At 45.4% G+C, this 16,773-nt stretch overlaps 1 protein-coding gene across 2 annotated transcripts; it reads right to left on the reverse strand.

Moving 5' to 3' along the window:
- Positions 1 to 1,589: 1,589 nt before the first annotated feature.
- RBM4B (RNA binding motif protein 4B) lies at positions 1,590 to 11,952 on the reverse strand. 2 transcript variants are annotated; one of them, XM_060251899.1, is made up of 3 exons: positions 11,756 to 11,952; positions 9,668 to 10,093; positions 1,590 to 2,179 (listed from the first exon to the last, which is right to left on the reverse strand). In XM_060251899.1, the coding sequence occupies exons 2-3, from the start codon at positions 10,077 to 10,079 to the stop codon at positions 2,085 to 2,087; spliced, it is 507 nt and encodes a 168-aa protein (XP_060107882.1). In that variant the 5' UTR covers positions 10,080 to 10,093; positions 11,756 to 11,952; the 3' UTR covers positions 1,590 to 2,084. The 2 variants fall into 2 exon arrangements, with proteins under 2 accessions (XP_060107882.1, XP_060107880.1); XM_060251897.1 differs by lacking the exon at positions 1,590 to 2,179 and adding an exon at positions 5,086 to 5,755 and having other exon boundaries at positions 11,756 to 11,863.
- Positions 11,953 to 16,773: the final 4,821 nt, after the last annotated feature.

Here is a 16,773-nt window from a genome sequence, read left to right on the forward strand (position 1 = left end):
GTGGAAGCATGCATTTTTTAAAAAATATGGTTCAAGACCATAGGTCAGCAACTTTGGCAGGCCAGAGCTCAGGCTGCACCCTCCAGCTACAAGCAACTCCCAGAACTTAAGTGTCACTTGACTCAAACTTTGTTCTGTTGTTTCAGATCAGCATGGCTTCCTACCTGGATCTAAAGCAACTCCCACTTATTGCTGTTATTACAGCTCCAGCTCCCTTCATATAAAGTATGATAATAGTATATATAAGTGAGTTGTAATATGCTGTGTAAACAGTTTGTTTTTTAAATATTGTAATGTTTGTATATTATGTTATGCTATGTGAGCCCCTTCGGCGGGGAAGGCAGGATACAAATTAAATATTATTCATATCCTCCATTTGGTTTCTTAGCTTTCAGTGTTAACCAAACTATAGAATCTTAAGTTTCAGGACCAAGACAACAGTAAGTCATCTCACACCGATGGATGCCCCAGCCTTGAGTTGAGGTGTAGTATTTAAGATGGCCACAAGCTTATTTCACAGTAAAAATTTTGCAAGCTTCATTCCCTGATCTAGGCTGCTCATACTGCTATAAGAGCTGAATTAAGGAACAGCAGAACAATATGGCTGCTCAAGCAGTGCCAACCAGCATCAGACATGCTTGCTAGAACCATTAATTGCTCCTAAGCAATTACCTAAGAAAACTACACAATGCAAGTTGCTCATGCATCGTGCATTCTGTCCTCTACAGCCTGAGTAGGGATGCTGGAGTCCAACCTGTACAGGCAGCTCACCATGTAATCAGCCTTTTCTCCCTCTTGGGGGCTGTTGTTACCCAGTTAAGGTGAGACCTAGAGGTGTACATGGGTTTGTCATGGTAGGACCCTGGCAACCATTGCTACTCTTGGGCTCCAGAAACCCAGGAAAGTTATGACTGGCAAATAATTCCAGTACTTGGCTTCACTATGAAAAGGGAAGCTGAGCAGAATTATTCTTTACAGCTGCGATCACCAAGGTTTAAAGAATGGAGTCAAACACAGAAAGGGAATGCCAACAATCTCCCTCACATTCTTTGAAAGCTTAGACTAAGCCATTTGTTCAGTGACATACTCCCATTAACCATAAAGGCACTCTGGTGATAATTTATAGGTGTAATCCACCTGCAATTTATGCACATTAAGGCAAAGGGCTTGAAATGAAAGCAGCATAGGTGGTTTCAATTCAACACTGCATGGATGTTACAATTCAGCATAGTTTCTAGGTAAGAAAACAGCAGCAGGCCTGAGCCTCCAACCTAATTCCAGCCTCAAGGGACACAAATGAGGCTGAGCAAAAAGAAGCAGCTGAATTTTTTGGTACTTCACCTGATATCCTGTTACAAAAGAAAACAAATTTCAAGTTGAAATTAAGCCACTCGGCCTTTCAGGTGAAAGGAATGGATATTTAACTGCCAATTCTACCTGAAACCAAGCTTAAAACTAGCAGTGGAACTTGACATACATGCTTGAGTGTATTTCTCACACATACAAAGGGTGCTGATAAAACACTGAATCAGAGGGTGTGCAACTAGCTTTTAAGTTCTCCTCTTGGGTATACAAAATGAACACACAGGTTTCTGTTACAAGAGCTTTATTTTACTGCAGAAAAAAAAGAGTGCTTGTCAAATGTCAAAGGACAAAAGTCACAGGTTAATATTAATATCAGAGGATTCCACAGGAGGGGCCAAATTCAAGATAATACGAAGCATGACAATGGCTTCCCATAGTAAAAAAAGAGCTGATTATTTATTCATTTTCAAAAATAAGCCTATTTTGAGAGGAGGGGGAGAGCGATAAAATGAGCTGGGGGAGAGGACAGTGGCTCGAGCCAGGCTCTGGAAAGAAAAGACACCTCCCATACTCTACCAACACCCCCTTGCCTGAGCTTAGAGGTCAGGTCCAGGCACAAGTCAAGGACCAGCAAAAACAGTCACCTCTCCAGACAGGAAGGTGCAAGTGACAGCCAAAATAACACCTCCCCCACTCTATGCAACTCCCCAGAAGTAAAAACAAAAAGAAAGTTAATTGTCACTAAGCTTTGAAGAGAGACAAAATGTCCATTAATGAAATCATGCTAAACACAAATCGTCACATCGTGAAGCCTGGCACTGTTTTGCCGCGGACGTACCACAGGAACCCGACATCCAGCCCTCAAATAGCCTACCTGAAAAATAAAAGACACAATTCATTTCAAGGCTCAGATATATCTCTGTATAGAGAAAGCCCAAGAGCCACTGTATAGGGGATGTCAGCATAAAGATTTTCACTTATAAGTATAGGGCATGTCCATCCACATTTGTGAAAGCTGAGATGTGTGGTGTGTTTATACATGGCCGGTGAGAGAAGCAAATGCTACCTTGCACTATACCTTCATCAATGGGTCTAGAATTCACCACAAACTCTATGGTTTAACCACAGAGTATCACGTGACTCCTAGAGGGCCCACTAGCACATTGTGAGTCTGTGCAGCATCAAGAAGACTGTCCCTGCACCCTAAACTCTCCCTACTCCTGGTGCTTAACTTGTGTTTCACGAATCGTTTTCTGGTTTGCTATTCACAGTCCTGGCCTCAGTGATGTCATAACTCTGGCTTCCCCTCTTCCTGTCTTGATTAATGTCAAGTCACAAGCAAGCAACTGAGGTAGATCTGGAACAGTTTAAGACCACTTTTCCAAATCACTGCTTACAATCTCCTGTATCTTCTCCCCTCACAACAGACACCCTGTAAGGTGGGTGGGGCTGAGAGGGCTATCACAGCAGTTGCCATTTCAAAGACAACTCTTGCGATAGCTATGGCTAACCCAAGGCCATTCCAGCAGTTGTAAGTGGAGGAGTGGGGAATCAAACCCGGTTCTCCCAGATAAGAGTCTGCACACTTAACCACTACACCAAACTGGCTAAGAATCTTGTTTCTTAGCTTTATGCCACAAAGACAAAGCAGCAGTTCAAAGATATTTTTTTACGGTTAAAAACTGGAATATTTTATATTAAACATAGGAAAAATTGTAAGGCCACAACTGGTCCATTTACTTGGAAGTTCTCTGCAAATTGTTTCCAAAATTAAATGATTTCTACATATCCTGGAAAGCAAGCAAATGGCTGAAATGTCACGTATTGCAGCTGACAGAGCCAAAGTCTGTGGCAGCCAGTTCCCATTTGGCCACGCTACTTATGTTCACATTCACAATCAGCCTCTGAAGTGCAACAAAAGGCCAATTACAGACACTGTCTACCTAGACAGGTGGTTTCCTAGCCCTCTTTTCCAAAAACACCTGTAACTGGAGATGCCAGGGGCTAAACCTGGAATCTTCTACATGCAAACCATGTGCTATGGCCCTTGTTAGCAGCAGTAGCACTCTCACAGCTCCCCTCCTATCAGACTGTCCAAGGACTGACTCAATCCATTTTGGCAAGCCCCTGAGAAGACTCAGGTAATTTCATTACTTACCCGGGACAGTACAAGCTCGAAGGCCAAAAAAGGACAGCACTTTCGCTGCCTTTTCAGTAAGCTGCAGGCAAAAGAATACCTGATGGGACTTCAGAAGACAACACAAATCAAGGAGCCTGCAAGGGCCTTTGAACTACATACAATGCTGCCTGCTTGTTACCAGATGAACATCATGTTCACAAACAGACTGACAGGGGCTGTGGTGGGAAGCTTGACCGCCATGAAAACTCATTGCTTAGCCAAGTCACTTTCTCTTAGGCTCTCAGGGTTGCTGTTTTAAAGAGAAAAGGAGCAAGGGAGAATGATGCTTTAAATTGACTTTAAGTCCCCAGTGTGGAGAAAAGTGGAGTATAAGTCCACTCGCGGAGAGGGCGGGATATAAATTTAATGTAATAAATATCCAAATATGGCAATTAAGTTGCCTGAAGGGTTGGAGTATCCTCACTGCAATAAGTAACCAAAACATTTTGGGGTGGGAGGGAAAAAGGACTGACAAGGCACATGAAATTCCTGAAATTATGAACAGTGTTCTGCGCCAATAAAGGTATTTGGATTTGGAACAGTGTGATTATTTTTAACCATCTTACAATACTAAATGTTGAAGCCACTCACTAGAATTAATGGCAGTGAGCACATATTAAACAAAGCAAAGCACCTCTTTGTAGAGTTTACCAGACATAAAATCCATTCCCACAAGATGTGGTCATAGCCACAGACTTGAAAAAGGGTCTGAGACAAATTCTTGGAGGAGGAGGAGTTTCAGCAGTCCATTAGCCAAGACTGCCAACTGGAAATCTACATTAACTGAGGCACAGTATCACTAGGTGTACAGACACCAATTGAGAAGGGCTGCTGCCTTGCTGTCCTGATTATCAGCTTCCCAGGAACAGACAGCTAATGTCCAGCTTTATGCTTCCAACTGACAGAGTGGATCTCAACCTCATAAGCAATACTTATGTAATGAAAACTACACCTTAAACAGACTGCTCCCTTTGGAAGTGCTGGGGACTTCTGTGGATGACCGACCCAACACATGAAGAGCTAGAAGAGTCTGATGCTTCCTCCTATATGCTAAAGGTCTTGCTTTAATTCCACAGTTATTATTACTCAAGGATGAAGCCTCTCCCTTGATAATCAGAGTAGGTGCTAGCATCTCAATCCCATACTCAATTGTGCATGCTTAGGTCTGTACGCAGAGAGGCTGGAACAGGAGAACTGACAGCCTTATAATCAAACAGTAAAGGTTATAGCAACCAAAGGGGAAGTAGGTGCACTTGGGAGAGGAGATGGTTGACAAGATTAGCCTAGGAACAGATCTTTAAATGTATCTGGATGGAGCCTAGTTTCCCTTTGGGCAAAATCTTTGGAGTGTCTAATGCCTAGGAACACAGGCTGTTAGAGCCTTCTTTCTTGCTTGGCTGAGACCAAACCTCTCACCCAGCAGCAAAGCCTACTCAAGATGTCCTAAAACCTATACCTCTGCTGCTGCTCAGCTATGACATCCAGTGATCGGAAGATACCAGGTGTTCAAGCACACAAAGTAGTCCACTTTCCCATCTTTCACGAGCCACACTAATACTTCATCCCCCTCTTCCAAGCTGCATGAGAAAATACGCTCTCACCTCCAGAATCAAAACGCAGTGTACCGCAACCTTTCCGCGTACGCATCCCGCCCGAACCGCTGGACATCGTAGAGAGAGGATCGCGGGACGGGAGACAGCTGAACACGCTCGTATCCATACACGTCTCCAACGGTGGAAGCCGTAGCTGCCGAGCGACGCAGGGGACTTCTATCCCGGGCATAAAAGGAGGAAGACGCAGCTGCAGCAGCGGCAGCTACCGCTGCTGCAGTTCCCGAGGCAGGCAGCAAGGCCCTGTCGTAAGGGTCTAAGGTGGTAGAAAGGCGATTGGCCATGGCTGCGGCCGCTGTGGCTTGTGCTTGTGAGTACTGGGCGTACTGGGAATACTGGACCATGGTGTGCTCCGCATATGTGTCGTATGCAGAAGCCCCGTACGCGGCGGACCTCGCGCGATACCGTTTATAGTAGTCCACCATTCCATAAGGGTCATCGTAATACATGGCCTCCCCATAGCCCGTGGGGTAGGGGGTGCGCACTGCTCCGTATTGCTCGCTATAAGTTTCGGTCAGCTCAGGCACTTGCCCCGTACGATCTACCGGGCACTCTTTAGACCAGTGACCCTCCTTCCCACACCGGTAGCAGCCACTCTTGTCTCCCATCCCGGGCGCAGTCCTGAGCCGGCTGGTGGACAACTGCACGCGCATTCGTTTGCCTTGAAGAAACAGACGCAAGAAGGGCAGCTATAAAGATTGGTTAAAAACAGTTCAAAGCAAAAGCACAGCAGGTCAAGAATTAAAAAAAGAACAAGGGAACAACAACTAATCTGCCCACCCACCAACGCTAACCACGTAACAGCAAATCAAGCCACCTCTGGGCCCGGTTGTTCCCAGTAGCAGGAGGGTGGTTTCCCACCTTGTAATGGTCATTAAGTTGTTTAGGAAGCAAAGCAGCTAACAGCAGGTGAATCTTCAAATAACTGGGGGCGGGAAAAAGCCAAGTTTCTGCCTGCTTCTGATGGTGCAAGATTTCATTCGACCCCTGAAGATTTGATGCTAAACATTAAAGCTGAAAGTTTACTATCCTGCCAGAACTAGTTATGGAGGCTGATTTGCTACATGGGGGTGGTTTTTGGCTCCCAATGTGCTACTCAAAGCACCTACAACATTCCAGAAAATTACAACTGCCAACTGTTGTGTAAAAAAACCCAGGTAATTCAGCCATTATGATAGCAGGCAAAATGTTTACAGAGATGAAGACAACATATGTTGAAGGTTCTCAGAATAGCACAAAGTAACTTCTTTCAAACTTGTCCTTCCCACAGATCTCTATACTGTAGGCCTATTTCTCTTTCCACACTCTAGTTCTCTCAGACCAAGTTTAACACAGTGACTTAAAAGATGGTTATCTGCTACTGATGTTGGAACAAATACTTCTTATGCTCAGAGATCTCATAGAATTTGGCTTCCTCGGCTGTTAGGATGCATTCAATCCTTGCTTACTGGCCCAGCTTTATCCTACCACAAACAGACAACACATTTCACACTTGAGGGAAACCTTTCAACAGCAACTAAATGGAGAATCCCTGAGGTAGGTCTGTAAAGAAACGCAGACTAATGGGTGTACAGAAAACTCTAGATGCATTTCCAAAGGTCTACATACTGTGACATCTACAAAAACCACCCAGTCGCTGAGACATCAACTACAATAATATGTACCACATATGAATTCTAAACACAAGGGTGCCATAGTTTTTTCCAAGGCTCTGCATCTTTTATCTCATTGCTATGGGCCTTGCACTTCATTCTGTTGTTCACAACACAATGTTGTCCTGCTTCACGGGGTGACCCATCAGGGCTGGCCTATCTTCAGTCCCCCTTAACATCCTCGGTCTACAAACTGAGCAGCCAAAAAACTTTTATTTCAGCAAGCAGTTTTACATTCAGCTGACGTGTCACATGCTTGAAACCCCTTGCATTTTTAGCCTCAAACAGGTGTCCTTCCGCCTCTCTTTTACTCACCCTTTGCTGATCCTGTTCAGAAGCATGGTAAGCTCAACAAACCCCACTGTTCTGACCAGATGACAGACAGGAAGGCAACCCTCTTGACACTAGGGTTTCTAGGCATGGCTCAAAAGCTATCCTTGCTCCTGGGCAGCAACCCCTGGAGAACTCAAAGGGGAAGCAGGCTTTCAGCAGAGTATTTGGTCCCACCTCCCATATCCTTCTCCCCACCCACATGCTTTCATCTAGTGGCTTAGGATACACTGAAGATTCTGTAACCTAGAACATAAGCGGCTACCATTCAACTGAGTTCTAGTTCTCCTCTACCTGGAGCTCCAGGAATTGGTTAATTGGCATATTTAGTTAATGTTTTACACCAGGGCTACTGGGTTATAGGTCCTCTATCCCTGTTACTCAGCTCTCATACTACTAATTACGTTTACCCTCCACCATACATTAACCCACACAGAAAGACCAGTTGTTGTGCCTTTAAGGAGTAGCCAGAAAAGGTATGTCTGGAAGTGCTGCTTTTCTAATCCCAACAGGAAAAGCCGTGCCTGCAAAAATTAATTTTATCTATAAAGTGCACCTTTACATCTTATTATCTGGCATACATAGCTTCCTGGCTGGCAAATGATGGATCAAGCACTCCATAAAATAGCCTGCAGGGACATTTCTTAACTTATGCTTGCCTGAAAGACATGTGTTTTTCTTTGGGAGAGGGAGACTGTTGGCAGATGAATGCTTAAGGCACCAGTTCTCAGTGGCCCATCTCCAATGTTATCAGGAGCAGGTTTAGATGTATATCCATCTATCTTAGTGAAGTTCTTTACAAAACTCAACCACACAGTCTGTCAAGTCCTTAAGGGAAGTTTTGCTTCCTTGCTGATACAACTTAACAAAGCTACTCTCTAGGGATCTAGCAGTAGCTGTTATTGGTTCGACACTCCTTAGAAAGTCTGACTGTTATGCTGCTGGAAGAGAGAAGCACATTCAGGGCATTAAGTAACAGCAGCCAGGTATTGGGTATACAGCCCTGTTATCCCTTAATTCAAAAACATGTAAATTCAACTCTCTGTATCGCACAAATGACATCCTTCCTCCCACCCCATCAGTCCTGCCCAGAACACTTACTGAGATGAGAGTATGTGCTAGGCCTAAGTCTACATGTTCTAAGACATTCATCAACAGAGAAGCAGGAAAAGAGAAGGCTTGAGTTATTAGCAGAAGAGATAATGATCCACTTTAGCTTTCAGCTCATCTCAACAATACAAAGTTCCTCCCTTTCCACAGTTCTAACCATCAAGACAAACTGTTGTGCAGCTTATTAGTAATCATGACTGCCTAGTTTTTGATGCTGAGACTCCTTCAGGAGACTGCCAAAAAATCTGACACAGAGGGTATTCACTTTTCCAACATTTGCTCCGGAAATTTTTAATACCATTAAACTACCAATCTACTAAGTTGGCGTTCAATATTCTTAATGCTGTTTGTACTCCTTAGATATCCAGACACAAAAGAGGGGAAGGAGGGGGGGGGGAAATAAAGTTAAAGATTAGCTCCTTCCTGCCTGTAAGCTGCTTCTGGCTACTGCCAGACGTGCTGTAATGTTCTGAATATACTAAATGTTTGATACAAAACTTACCAGAAAGAACACTAACAGTGCAGCTTCTGCAAGATAAGTAAAAGGTTAACCTCACCAAAACCTCACTAAGTGCCTTAGGGTGGTGAACTTCTGGTAGTAAATGGCTGGTGTATGAGGGAGGAGACTGAATCACAGCAACTGAAGGCTGAAAAGACAACTGGGAAGAGGTAGATTTACTGTGCCTAGAAATGATGACTGATGGGATGGGAGAGATGTAAGTCAGTAGGTAAAGAAGCACATACTTGAGTGAAAGTTAGGCAGCAGTGGCACAGGAATAAAAAGGAATTTCCTGTTTATGGGAAAGGACCCAGCAAGGGAATTTGGGGACAAAAAGCTTGTTGCTAAGATATTTGCCTGAGTTACACAAAGCCAAAAAGGAAAGCAGGTACAGCTGAAAACTAGTAGACTGGGCACTCTTACATATAAGCATTTCTTCCCTCAATGCTGTACAAAACTGGATGCAAAGAAAACCTAATGGATTTTCTGAACAGTTGGAACAAAAAAATTAGGTAAGTTTTTTTGGTCTCAAAAAACACAACAAAACCCTAGCTCATGTTTCTTATAGTAATACTTAGCTGAGAATTTAAGGACATTTTTAAAGTATGGGTCTCTCTTAAAACTGTAGTACCTCATAGTCATAGATATGTCCCAAACTATCAGGGCTGTAAATCTATACCCCCAATTTTTTGAAAAATTGTATTAAAGCAGCCTTTATCATTATAGGAGCTTTTGCTTTTCAAAGTCTAAGTTTTCATTGAGAAAAACTGTCTTTCCCAAGATTCTAAAGTTTCATTTCTGAAGTTTTAAGCATAATCAATTAATCAAATAATTGGTTAGAAGGTAGCCTAGCCAAAGATTAAAATACAGCCAGTGGGACAGCCCTCTAAGATTCCTGCTGAAAAGACTGACTGCCTCAGTAAAGCAAGTGGCAAATGACACACACTTGTACATCCAGCTGTCAGCCAGACCCCTATCCCACCTTGAAACTCTGTGTTGTCAAGACCCCTGATGGCCTCAACAGCATCCTCTGCTCGCTCCATGTGCACAAAGGCATAATCCTTGACAATGTCGCACTCAAGCACAGGGCCATACTCCTCAAACTTGGCCCGCAGCTCCAGGTTGGTGCAAGCAGTACTGATGTTGCCTACATGAAGCTTCGTGGAGGCTTTGCTCTTGTTCTTACTGGCCTCCACATTGATGCAGACACCATGTAACTTGTAGTGGTGCAGGTTGCGGATGGCGTCCTCAGCTGCAGTCTTGTCCTCAATATGCACAAAGCCGTAGTTCTTGATAATATCACATTCCAGGACCCGTCCATACTGTTCAAAAAGAGAACGAATCTCTTGCTCTGTGGCCTCCCGAGGAAGGTTGCCTATAAAGAGTTTCACCATGGTGGTGGCTAGAGCTTGGGGGGGGGGGGGGAGAGAAGAGTTAGACTACATTTTTATGAAGAACAAAAAAAAAACCATTATGAAGTAACACAAGCAGCACATTTCTGCAAATAAGAGTTTGTACATTAGTGCTTCAGTTAACAGAAGCAGTTTGTATCACACTGAATTTCATAGTTGACCAGAAATTCCAACCAGGGTTTGCCAAATCTGAAGATGCAAGATCTGTCTGCCACACCACCTCACTGGCTCTCCAAGATAAAACAAAAGTCCAATGGCACCTTAAAGACTAAAATGTATTTAAATATGAGTTTTATTAGAGCTCACTTTAGATATGTGAAAAGGAAGAGTCCAGGCCTCTTGGTAACCTTCTGTAGAAATACAAAACTTATTTTATAAATTCAGAATGTTCTCCCGTATGACTTAAAACCCCATATGCATGAAGATATGGTCATTGCTTGTTTATCTGTTAATTCTACATACATTATTTGGAGATGGCAGATAAAGTCACTTATTGAACAACTGCTTTCTACACTGGCTCCAGTATTTGCAATTAGAGAGTTTAGATTTTTGTTGTACTGATATCAGTTAATTTTCTTACATTTAAGAAATTTCTTCCCAACCAATTTTATTTCTCCCGTCATTACCTTATTAGTCCTGCTCCGAGTAAGGCTGCAATCCATTACCTATAATAATTCTAGTTCCTTTCACACTGGAAAGATTTACGTTAGGATTCACTCCAGATCTCCGTCTCCCTGCAGCTCCTCTCTTCTCCTGTAAGTAATCCCAAATTGACCTCCTTTCTATGCATTTAAAGAAGTTCTGACTCATGAAAGCACATATTGAAATAAACTTCAGGCACTACTGGAATTTTTTATTTTCCTACAACAGGCTAACATGCCTCCACCTCTACAATTCTCAAGGAAGATCCGACCCGCCTCCTATAACCATAGGCTTAATCCTTAATTCGCCTACCACCAAACACCACAATTGCACTGACTGGCACTTTTTTCTTTACTGGTCCAACTCTCAGCCCCTTGACCTACAACTGCGAAATTTAACAAATTATGTCTCGCTCCACCATTTTATGCCTATAACGGGAAAATTTCAGCATCACAGACAAATCTACAGCGAAGTGCGGGGCCTTAGGTACTATAAGGCACAAGAATGCAAACGTATCTCGGAAAAGGCTCTTTCGAAGAAACAAAACCCAGCTGAGCCAAGCCTGTTTTCATGAACTGCTACGGGAGCGAGCTTAGGGAGTTTCCATGGCGGCTGCGTACGTGATGCTTCCTCTCTTTCCCTCCTCCTCACCAACCGCAGCTCGCGGATTAAGCGGTAATCTGCGGCCATCATGTCCAACTCCATCTCTCCTTTCTCTCTGTGTGTGGAACGGAGCTTCCAAACTGCTGGGAGGCAAAGACCTCCTATAGAAATGTTACTAATGGTAACATTGCGTCTTAGGAAGGGCTCCAGGCAGGCGCAGTCAGGCCCCGCTCCCCTTAGAATGACCGGGTATAGGGGGGTTTTATTTTGTGTTTTCCTTTCAGAAGCCCCGACTCAGGCCTTTCTTCATCGGCAGCTACTCTTTTGCAAGGGCTCGGAAACCGAGCACCAAGCACAGCTTAACTCGCCACTCCGAACCTCCCCAAGTAGAAAATGGCACCTTAGTCACTCACCGCCCCGGCCCTCTCTGTAGCAGCCAACGACACAAAATGGCGGCACGAACAACTGAAAAGGTTCTCCGCCTTTCCCGAGCCTCGCGACCCGCCCTCACGTCAGAGCGCTGCCTCCTAATTGGCTCCAAAGGGGCCGTCCGGCCCGGTGAATGAGCAGCGGCTGGAATCCTTTGGGTGGAAATAGCCAATAAGAACTCGCTTCAGCAGAAGGTGGGGGGTTGGTTTAATGCTGTAAAGAAAGGAGCAAAGGACGGGCGGGATTCTCGCCAATGAGATTTAAGCCCTTGCCTTTGCGTCCCAACGGATTTAAACTAGTCCCGCCTCTTTTTGTTTGTCAACGATACCTCTATTGTGACGGTCGGAAATGGGACTGTACCATTGTTCGAGCGGACAGGGATGGTTGCTTGGCGGGGGCGGGGGGTGACCACAGGTATACCCATGGGCGGTGGCGTGGGTGATGAGGGGAGGGGAGGTACATTTAAAAAAAAACGACAACAGTATTTTAAAAATTGTATTTTTAAGCCTCTAGTGGGGAAGGTCCTGTGGCCACTGTCTTAAGGAAAGGGTTGCCAACCTCCAGGTGGGTCCTGGAGAGCTGCTGGAATTACAGTTGTTCTCCAGACGACACAAATCTTTTTCCATGGGGAAAACGGCTGCCTTTGACTGCGTCAGTAGGCTCTGCTGAGGTCCCTACCCAGGATCCACTACCAAATCTCCAGGAATTTCCCAGCCCTCGGCTGGCAACCCTAGGAAAGCTATGGTCAAGGGGCTGAGGGTGAACATACTGAAACTTTTAATCCATGCGAGAAGTGGGTTAAGTTTGCCAGATTCCAGGTAGGGCCTGGAGATCTGGAATTACAACTGATCTTCAGACTGCAAAAATCAGTTCCCCTGGAGGAATTGGCAGCATCAGAAGGAAGATTCTGTGGTATTATACGGGTCTGGGTAAAAGTCGGATCTACACGGATCTTCATGAATTCATATGATTTTTACATTGAAATGAAATCAAACCACTTTAATCCTGTAGATTCTGTCTTAGACTATAGGCAGGACCACAAAAATCATGCCTCCACGAATTCGTGGCGCCTCAGCAGTGCAAAAACTGGCTTCCAAAGCACGGATCCTCATGAATTCATATGATTTTTATGGTGAAATGAAATCAAACCACCATCATGTTGTAGATCCTCTCTTAGACTATAGGCAGCAACAGAAAAATCATGCCTCCACGAATTGGTGGCGCCACAGCACTGAAAAAACATGTTTCCAAACCACGGATCCTCATGGATCCTCACGATTTTTGCCTTGGGCCACCACAAGATAACCAGCCAATCACATATCATGTCCATGGGCAGATGTTGGACCACAGAAATCATGGATCCACGGCTTCGTGGCAGCACCAGGGACCAAAAACTTACTTTTGGACCACGGATCCTCATGGATCCATGTGATTTTTGCTTCGGATCCCCCCAAGCCCTCCATCCAGTCACATATCATGTCCATGGGCAGAGTTTACACCACAGAAATCATGGATCCACGGCTTCGTGGCAGCGCCAGGGACCAAAAACTTGCTTTTGGACCACGGATCCTCATGGATCCACGTGATTTTTGCCTTGGATCCCCCCAAGCCATCCATCCAGTCATATATCATGTCCATGGGCACAGTTTACACCACAGAAATCATGGATCCACGGCTTCGTGGCAGCACCAGGGACCAAAAACTTGCTTTTGGACCACGGATCCTCATGGATCCACGTGATTTTTGCCTTGGATCCCCCCAAGCCGTCCATCCAGTCATATACCATGTCCATGGGCACAGTTTACACCACAGAAATCATGGATCCACGGCTTCGTGGCAGCGCCAGGGACAAAAAACTTGCTTTTGGACCACGGATCCTCATGGATCCACATGATTTTTGCCTTGGATCCCCCCAAGCCATCCATCCAGTCATATATCATGTCCATGGGCACAGTTTACACCACAGGAATCATGGATCCACGGCTTTGTGGCAGCACCAGGGACCAAAAACTTGCTTTTGGACCACGGATCCTCATGGATCCACATGATTTTTGCCTTGGATCCCCCCAAGCCATCCATCCAGTCATATATCATGTCCATGGGCACAGTTTACACCACAGAAATCATGGATCCACGGCTTCGTGGCAGCACCAGGGACCAAAAACTTGCTTTTGGACCACGGATCCTCATGGATCCACGTGATTTTTGCCTTGGATCCCCCCAAGCCCTCCATACAGTCACATATCATGTCCATGGGCACAGTTTACACCACAGAAATCATGGATCCACGGCTTCGTGGCATCTCCAGAAATCAAAAACTTGGTTATAAACCACGGATCCTCATGGATCCACGTGATTTCTGCTTCGAACCCCCCAAGCCCTCCATACAGTCACATATCATGTCCATGGGCACAGTTTACACCACAGAAATCATGGATCCATGGCTTCGTGGCAGCTCCAGAAATCAAAAACTTGGTTATAAACCACGGATCCTCATGGATCCACGTGATTTCTGCTTCAGACCCCCCAAGCTCTCCATACAGTCACATATCATGTCCATGGGCACAGTTTACACCACAGAAATAATGGATCCACGGCTTCGTGGCAGCGCCAGGGACCAAAAACTTGCTTTTGGACCACGGATCCTCATGGATCCACGTGATTTTTGCCTTGGATCCCCCCAAGCCATCCATCCAGTCATATATCATGTCCATGGGCACAGTTTACACCACAGAAATCATGGATCCACGGCTTCGTGGCAGCGCCAGAAATCAAAAACTTGGTTATAAACCACGGATCCTCATGGATCCACGTGATTTCTGCTTCGGACCCCCCAAGCCCTCCATACAGTCACATATCATGTCCATGGGCACAGTTTACACCACAGAAATCATGGATCCACGGCTTCGTGGCATCGCCAGAAATCAAAAACTTGCTTTTGGACCACGGATCCTCATGGATCCACATGATTTTTGCCTTGGATCCCCCCAAGCCATCCATCCAGTCACATATCATGTCCATGGGCACAGTTTACACCACAGAAATCATGGATCCACGGCTTCGTGGCATCTCCAGAAATAAAAAACTTGGTTATAAACCACGGATCCTCATGGATCCACGTGATTTCTGCTTCGAACCCCCCAAGCCCTCCATACAGTCACATATCATGTCCATTGGCACAGTTTACACCACAGAAATCATGGATCCACGGCTTCGTGGCAGCTCCAGAAATCAAAAACTTTGTTATAAACCACGGATCCTCATGGATCCACGTGATTTCTGCTTCAGACCCCCCAAGCTCTCCATACAGTCACATATCATGTCCATGGGCACAGTTTACACCACAGAAATAATGGATCCACGGCTTCGTGGCAGCGCCAGGGACCAAAAACTTGCTTTTGGACCACGGATCCTCATGGATGCACATGATTTTTGCCTTGGATCCCCCCAAGCCATCCATCCAGTCATATATCATGTCCATGGGCACAGTTTACACCACAGAAATCATGGATCCACGGCTTCGTGGCAGCGCCAGAAATCAAAAACTTGGTTATAAACCACGGATCCTCATGGATCCACGTGATTTCAACTTCGGACCCCCCAAGCCCTCCATACAGTCACATATCATGTCCATGGGCACAGTTTACACCACAGAAATCATGGATCCACGGCTTCGTGGCAGCGCCATAAATCAAAAACTTGGTTATAAACCACGGATCCTCATGGATCCACATGATTTCTGCTTCGGACCCCCCAAGCCCTCCATACAGTCACATATCATGTCCATGGGCACAGTTTACACCACAGAAATCATGGATCCACGGCTTCGTGGCATCTCCAGAAATCAAAAACTTGGTTATAAACCACGGATCCTCATGGATCCACGTGATTTCTGCTTCGAACCCCCCAAGCCCTCCATACAGTCACATATCATGTCCATGGGCACAGTTTACACCACAGAAATCATGGATCCACGGCTTCGTGGCAGCTCCAGAAATCAAAAACTTGGTTATAAACCACGGATCCTCATGGATCCACGTGATTTCTGCTTCAGACCCCCCAAGCTCTCCATACAGTCACATATCATGTCCATGGGCACAGTTTACACCACAGAAATCATGGATCCACGGCTTCGTGGCAGCTCCAGAAATCAAAAACTTGGTTATAAACCACGGATCCTCATGGATCCACATGATTTTTGCCTTGGATCCCCCCAAGCCATCCATCCAGTCGTATATCATGTCCATGGGCACAGTTTACACCACAGAAATCATGGATCCACGGCTTCGTGGCAGCGCCAGAAATCAAAAACTTGGTTATAAACCACGGATCCTCATGGATCCACGTGATTTCTGCTTCGGACCCCCCAAGCCCTCCATACAGTCACATATCATGTCCATGGGCACAGTTTACACCACAGAAATCATGGATCCACGGCTTCGTGGCAGCTCCAGAAATCAAAAACTTGGTTATAAACCACGGATCCTCATGGATCCACGTGATTTCTGCTTCGGACCCCCCAAGCCCTCCATACAGTCACATATCATGTCCATGGGCACAGTTTACACCACAGAAATCATGGATCCACGGCTTCGTGGCAGCTCCAGAAATCAAAAACTTGGTTATAAACCACGGATCCTCATGGATCCACGTGATTTCTGCTTCGGACCCCCCAAGCCCTCCATACAGTCACATATCATGTCCATGGGCACAGTTTACACCACAGAAATCATGGATCCACGGCTTCGTGGCAGCTCCAGAAATCAAAAACTTGGTTATAAACCACGGATCCTCATGGATCCACGTGATTTCTGCTTCAGACTCCCCAAGCTCTCCATACAGTCACATATCATGTCCATGGGCACAGTTTACACCACAGAAATCATGGATCCACGGCTTCGTGGCAGCTCCAGAAATCAAAAACGTGCTTTTGGACCACGGATCCTCATGGATCCACATGATTTTTGCCTTGGATCCCCCCAAGCCATCCATCCAGTCATAT

This window comes from Heteronotia binoei, chromosome 1 (genome assembly GCF_032191835.1).
Source record: "Heteronotia binoei isolate CCM8104 ecotype False Entrance Well chromosome 1, APGP_CSIRO_Hbin_v1, whole genome shotgun sequence".
Lineage (NCBI taxonomy): Eukaryota > Metazoa > Chordata > Lepidosauria > Squamata > Gekkonidae > Heteronotia > Heteronotia binoei.